This window comes from Pteropus alecto, unplaced genomic scaffold, assembly GCF_000325575.1.
Source record: "Pteropus alecto unplaced genomic scaffold, ASM32557v1 scaffold155, whole genome shotgun sequence".
In the NCBI taxonomy this organism is placed as follows: Eukaryota; Metazoa; Chordata; class Mammalia; order Chiroptera; family Pteropodidae; genus Pteropus; species Pteropus alecto.
The window spans coordinates 10,806,003-10,812,965 of NW_006438113.1; the positions used below are offsets into that span (position 1 = coordinate 10,806,003).

The 6,963-nt window shown below is 49.6% G+C and overlaps 1 protein-coding gene across 1 annotated transcript in view; it reads left to right on the plus strand.

Moving 5' to 3' along the window:
• CAMK2G (calcium/calmodulin dependent protein kinase II gamma) overlaps positions 1–6,963 on the plus strand; it is a 59,330-nt gene that overhangs the window by 6,743 nt on the left and 45,624 nt on the right. Inside the window, exon 2 of the mRNA XM_025049318.1 lies at positions 492–643. Within this exon, the coding sequence (XP_024905086.1) occupies positions 492–643 (152 nt within the window). The remainder of the gene's footprint in view (positions 1–491; positions 644–6,963) is intronic.

Genomic DNA, 6,963 nt, shown 5'->3' on the forward strand with positions numbered 1-6,963 from the left:
TGAACCGGGATGCAGTGGGATGAAGTGGGCTGAAACCGCTTCTGGATGATTTGAGCCTCACTTTCTTCACCTTCCCCCATGGTTGAAGAAGATTTCTCTCCCTCGGAGGATTATACCCTCTTCCTAATCTCTTCTTCCCCTGCTTTCACCTGTTCCTTCTGAGAGAGGGGCAGGGTCTCTGTTCTCTTCTGGTTCTGTGGGCTGGGACTGCAGGTCTGTTTGTGTGGTGCAGCAGGTGTGTGTTTTAAGCATCGCCCACCAGCTCCTGATGTACAGCCAGAGGTTGGGCTGTTGCTTTGCACAGCGACTAGATGTGGGGGTGGGAGTGGGGCAGTCCTCCACCCACATCTGTTCAGTGTCATGAAGTGGCCACATCCTTCTGCTCAGTGTTGGATGGTGATGGTCAGTGTGCTAGTGTGTGTGTGTGTGTGTGTGTGTGATTTTTGACTAAAGGTTTATGGGAGGGAGTAAGTCTGTCTTCAGACCTGAAGCATCTGTGTCACTCCACTCTGCTCGGTGTCCCAGTTCTTTCCCCCTTCTCCCTCCAGGGGTGCTTTCTCTGTGGTCCGCAGGTGTGTGAAGAAAACCTCCACGCAGGAGTATGCAGCAAAAATCATCAATACCAAGAAGTTGTCTGCGCGGGGTGAGTGTTACCTAGCTTGGCCTCTTCCTGGGATGCCTCCAGAGCTATGGCTTCTGAAGATGCTCCAGAAGTTGGGAGTTGTGCATTTTGTTTTAACACTTGGAGAAGAGTTAGGATTTTAGGGTGGATGGACTTTGAAGGCAGACAAGAAGTTGCATGGGGAACCATAAGTGCTCAGATAGAAAAGAGTAAAGAAGATGTAGATGTAGGTAGCTGCAGGGAGGAGAGGTCCTTGAAGGCTAAAGGGAGTTTGGGTTTTAGGGAAGGAGAGGGTATGGGGAGCGGTGAGTGGCATGGAATGGAGAGCTCTTAATTTAGGGCATCTGTAGTCCCTCTTTGGGGCAGTGGTAGCCACTCTAGGCCTGTCCTATTCCCTGTGCCCCAGTAGTGACTTAGGATGGAAATGCAGTAAGTGAACAGCTCTGACAAATCCAGCCTCCCCCCTGCCCACCAGGCGGCAGAACAGACTCCCAAGGGAAGGGAATCTGTAAACATCAGGGGAGGCTGCTAGTGGTGAGGGCTTCTGGGAACAAATCCTGCCAGATGAACTTGATTGCTTTTTTGATCAAATTACAAAGTTGGTGGTGCAGCAGCAGCAAATGCAGTCTGTCCTGGATAGAGAGTGATGCCTCATGGTTTGGAATTCTCAATGGCCTGGTCTGGGTGGGAGCAGCATTGCCTCAGGGTCTGAGGATTATGAAGGGCCAGGCCTTGGAGCCTGACTTGTGAGATCCTCCTGAGCACCTGAGGCCAGGAGGGTCAGGCCCTGTCTTTCACTCCTTGAACCTACACTCCCTGAACCTTGTGTTGGGTGCTTGCCAAACTCAACTCATCTGATAGGTATAGACATAGCAATGTGTGAAGTGCTCCCTGAACAGGTCTGGTGAGTACAGAGGTATGTGGTTGGGTCGGGTCATCCAGGGCTGCAGGGTGCAGCAGGGGGACAAATTTTATGAGATTCAGAGAAAGGAATTAGGGCTGGGCAATAGGATGTTGTGAATACATTAAGAGCCAGGGCAGATGCCCTGGGGAAGACATGGGCTATGGCTAGTAATGACCCCAGGCATCTCTGGGATAAGAGATGTAATGTATGTCCCCAAGCATTGGAGAAGCTATAAAATTCCACTGAGATTGAAGGTGGGCTTCTGTTATGTTGACAATTGTTCTGAGACCTGTTTAGCAGGGTGTCTGCCTCCTGGCTGGGAGGGCCTCTCTATCCCCACAAGCAGAGCTTGTCTTGCTTTCTCCCTGCAGTTCCCGTCTCTTGCTGTTCCTCTACGTTGGCTATAAAGTTGACTTATTTGTTTGTTTTCATTCTCTCTGGATATCTTGAGTTGGAGGTGATGGTTGCCATAGAGATATGTGGGCACTCAGATGTGCTTCTCCTCCGAGTTGGGGGAGAGAGGTAACGTGGTGGGCTAGGCTCTTTGGCAGACATCCTCTGGCCAAGGATGCAGGGTGCTGGCGGGGATGACAGTCTGACCTCCATGCCTACACAGCATACTTCCCCATGCCTACACAGCATAGCCCTGGTGCATCAGAGATGGGGCTGGTGTCCCCAGTTAATCATGCAGTGCTTTGCTTTCTTCATCTCACAAGTGTCCTCTCACCCAAGGGTGAGGGAGGGAAAACAACTGGGAGCCGAACTCTGGTATATGGGGATAGCTGGTGTGACTTTGTGGAGCTACCTGTCTTGGGCTGTCATTTTCTACTCCTCTATCCATCTGAACTTCCTTGACCTGTGTGATCATGTCCCTTTCCCGTCTTCACTTCCTCTCAACCTTGTCTTGTCTTTCCCAACTGATACCATTCTTTCCCTGCCCAAACTGGGTGAGGTTTGATTTCTCTTTGTTTTTTTTTTTTTTCCTCAAGTAGAAAATTCACTGTAAGATCATATGCTTCAGACAACAACTTCCCCTCTTTTGAGATGGTTATGCCAAGACTGGGGCTCTGTTGCGTGGCTTGCGTGCCAGGTTAACTTTGAGACAGAGGGCCTGGTCCTGGCTGATAGGCACAGATGCCTACAAGAAGGGTCAGGAATATGTAAGTGCCAATACTGTTTGGAGGTGGGAGAGTGGGAGGGTGTTGTCTTGGAGATGAAGGGAGCAAGACAGTGGCTGTGTTATAGGTGTGGGCGTGGGAGATGTGAGCTCCTAGAGAGAGCTGGACCAAGAGGCCCACTAGGCTGGTGCCCATGGGGTTAGGGAGTGAAGGCCGTGACTTCCTGCAGCCTCTCAGTTTACACTGTATATTTTATAAAGGTGCAGCAGCTGGGGCTGGGTTTCACTCATTGCTGTCTGTCTGTCTAAGGCTCCGCAGGTGTTGGATTTCTGTGTCTGAGAATGTGATGGGCCCACCAGGGTCATCCATAGGGTCCGAAGGGGCCTGCTGTTTGCTGAGTCTCTCTGCCTTTTTTTTTTTTTTCCTTTGTGATTCTCTGTGCTGCATACCGAAAGGAAAGAAAGAGGGTATCGAGCTGCTTCTCCTTGGCATCCATGGTGAGGTGGCCTAGGAGGCAGGGGGAGAGATCACCTGGTCTTCTGGGGGATGGGATCTGGATGGAATTCTTCTTTTGCTCTATTGTTTCTGTCATTATGGACTCAGGCCCACATTGGTGGCTGGGTTGCAAGGTAGGAAGTTCACGTGGCTGTGCACTGAGCACTCTCTTTGTCTGCAGGTCTATCTACACATAGTCACTGAAAGTCACATTATATCGTTTCACTTACTTCAGAACAGCAATAGGTGTGGAGTTGGGGCTCTTAAGGGAGCCCATGGTTCCAAGCTTAGCTCTCCGCTAGGCTGAAGGAGGCATTTAAAATAGGCTTGGATGCAGGAGCTGGTGGGCCAGGTGATGGCAATGATAAGTCGTTATTTTAAGATTTGAGAGCACCCCCACCCAAGGAGCCTGAGCCCTTATGTCTTTTTTTTTATTTTTAAATCTTCATATTCCCTTCTTATCTTTATTCATATGCATATAGATTTTCACCTCATGGAGCATAACATTTTATATCCTGCTCTCTTGCTTACATCCAAAGCATTTTCCCATATTGCTACAGTTAAAGAGTAAATGGTCCTTCTACATAGTTTAGGATTTATTCTTGGAACAGTTAGCATCATAAGAAACCTCTGTATTTGTACCATTTATCTGGATTCCAGTTTGCTTTTGCTATGACAGATACTTGTCCTTACTAAGAGATGCTACCAGAAACAATATCATGAAATCTGTTACAGTACTCGCTATATTTATTTAATCTGTATACCCCATGCGAAGAAATTTTTATTGAAGCTAAATGTGAGTAAAAGCTTTCCTCTTCGTGAGGACCTGGGAGGTGAGGGTAGGAACCATACCTGTTTCCTTACTTTTGTGTGGGCAGGGCCTTGCCAAGTGCCTGATACGTACTGAGCATATACATGTCGAATGAATAGATTAAGAGGACTATGTAACCCATCATGGTTGTCTTTTGGCTTTGACTCTCAGAAACCCCGAGAATCAAGTTGCTGGAACCCTTCTACCCTGGTGCTGGTCTGGGTTCCTTTTCTGCTCCGTGGAGCCAGGCTGTAGGCCTGACATGGCTGTTGGAGAGGATAGATGAGGTTAAAGTTGTGTGCTTGGGGCATAATGCAGGTGGGAGATGTAGGAAGGCAGTATAGCTATGGTTTTTTGGTTTTGATTCTCAGAAACCCCGAGAATCAAGTTGCTGGAACCCTTCTACCCTGGTGCTGGTCTGGGTTCCTTTTCTGCTCCGTGGAGCCAGGCTGTAGGCCTGACATGGCTGTTGGAGAGGATAGATGAGGTTAAAGTTGTGTGCTTGGTGCATAATGCAGGTGGGGAATGTAGGAAGGCAGTATAGCTATGGTTTTCTCTCATTATTGGCCACCTAGGGCAACTTTGGGACTTTCTGAAGAAGCGATTTTCAATTTTAGTATGCATAAGGATCACCTTGAATACTCATTAAAAATGCAGATCCCTGGGCTCTATCCACAGAGATTTGGCTCCTGGAGGACTAGGGTGGGATTTCAGAATCTACCTTTTTAACAGGTACCCTAGTGAATTTCATGCAAGCGGTCCTTGAGCCATGCATTAAGAAATGCCATCTAAAATCAGCAATCGCAGCGACAGTTGCTCTTGCCATGCTCTCTGAGATTTACCAGACACACCTTAACCCAGCCTTCTCCAGGTGGCATCTCTGCCGATATGTGGCCATCTGTGCACATGGACTGTTCTGTGATTTGGGGCCTCCTTCTGAGCTCCCAGATTGGGGTGTCAGTTCATGTTCAAGGCTGTGGCAAGCTGAGTGGCTGGGGTTGTGGTATGTTGGCCACCAGAAGGGCAAAGGCTGTCCCTTTCTGGGTCCAGCTGGCCCTGGGGACTGAAATAGGATCCCTCTGGGTGGTGCCAGCTTAGAATCCCCGCCCCCTTGGTGTTGGCCTGAGTAGCCCCCATGACATTTGTGTCCCCTGTGGTATCTCCAAGTGAGACTTTCCTGTTAAGGATCTGGGTGAAATGAGAGGAGAGCGAAGCAGCCATGAGGGACGGGGAGAAGAAAGAGAAATCCATGCAGCACCGGGACTCTGGGACTTGAGGAAGCATTTAAGGAGGTTGTATGAAAAACCATGATTTCCTCCTAAGGATAAAGCAGGCCAATTTTTGTTGACAGAGAAATGGGCATCCTGTATATAAGTAACTGAGCTTATCTGACTGTTTTCCCAAGTGAATGAGGAAGCAGCCTAGAGGTCCCTTCTCTGTGCCAAGGCTTATGCTGGGCCGGTTTCGTCATATAGTCATGCTGTGAGTTGTGTGACTTAGCTTGTACAACACCGGCCTGTCACCCAGCCCTCCCTCCCACCTTCCCAGAGTGACTTTGGGCACTGTCATCATGGGGTGGGGATGGAGGTAGAAAAGTGGCCCCATCCCCAGGTTTCTTTCAGCTGCTTGCTCTGGTCCCATGTCAGAAGCTGTGCTCCAAGCTTTGAGTCTGTGCTGAAACCCTAGAGGTGAGCGGCTGACCCCATTCTCTGCTGAGGCTTGAGACAGAGAAGGAGAGGAGTGGGTCTGAAGGGTTTCTGCCCCCATCTCTGTGCTTGCTGCTCTCTGGACGGCCTTGGCAGGCTGACAAGGGCCTGATCCCATGGGCTCCAAAAGGGTGGTGACAGGAAAAGATGGACACTTTGCACTTCTTGAGTGCCTCTTGGCAGAGGCCCTTTGTCATCTGCCCATGGCCAGACAGGTCTGCTGTAAGGCCAGTGGGGAAACCAAGGCACAAAAGGTTTGTTTGTTTTGAGCCGTAGGTGTGCCAGTGAATCTTGCTAGTGTTCAGACCCCGGCATCCTCAATCAATGTGGTCTTCACTTACCCTTTCACTCCTTTATTTAAAACACAGATTCTGGGTATTTTGTTCCTGTGATGAATCCTGATATGTCACTCCCACACCTCGCCATCTAGGCCCAGAGCTCTAAGCCCAGTGGAGCAAATCCCTCTTTTCTGATGGATGAGGCCTCATTCTTGTCTGTACCCACTTCTGGGTACAGACTCTTTCAGTGGGGAGATTTCCAGCCTCTCCCCACAACACCATCTCTACTTCCTGGGCCCTAGCAGCCGCAGCAGCAGCAGCTTCCCATCTGCTCCCCTCTTTTCTCCTCCCTCTCTTTCCCCTCCCCCCCTTGCTGCTGCCCTGGGAGGAGCTATTTTTAGGGGCTGCTTCCTGGGATGTTTTACTTGGGGCTGGTTACCATGAAGGAAATGTCACCAAAACAGTGGGCAAAGGCTGCAGGCACCCAGAGCCTTGCTGGGGGCACGGAGAACTGAGTGGCTGACCCTTAAGTGTTCTGGCCCTTAAGAGTGCCCAGAATGTTCAGAGGCAGAACCTTGCCTTCTTGGGGCTTGCTAGTGACCCCATGGGGATATTCTCCGTCCAAGTTGGTTTGAGAGACTTTTGCTATGGGGCACTTCTTGGCACTTCTCTTTTTTCCCTCTTTAGTTAAAGCTTCTCTTGTCTTAAGATCCAAAGGCCAGAGTGGGGCTCGGATATTTGTGTTTCTTAAAACTGCTGGAGTTTAGACTGAAGAGAAGGGGAGGATGCCAGATTAAAGGACAGAGTCTTGGGGTTCACATAGGCATGTATCAGGCCTTGTCCTACTAGCCCTCAGCTAGTCCCAGGGTGTGTGGGTGTGAAGGAAATCGAAGCCATGGCCCCTGCTCTTACGCCGTAGATGGACTTTGCTCTTAATTGGAGACTCTTTGCACCTTTAGAGTGAGATTCAAAGAGGAAAGGATGTGGCATCACAGTGTCAGGGTGAGGTCAGTGGGATTGTGGCTTGTG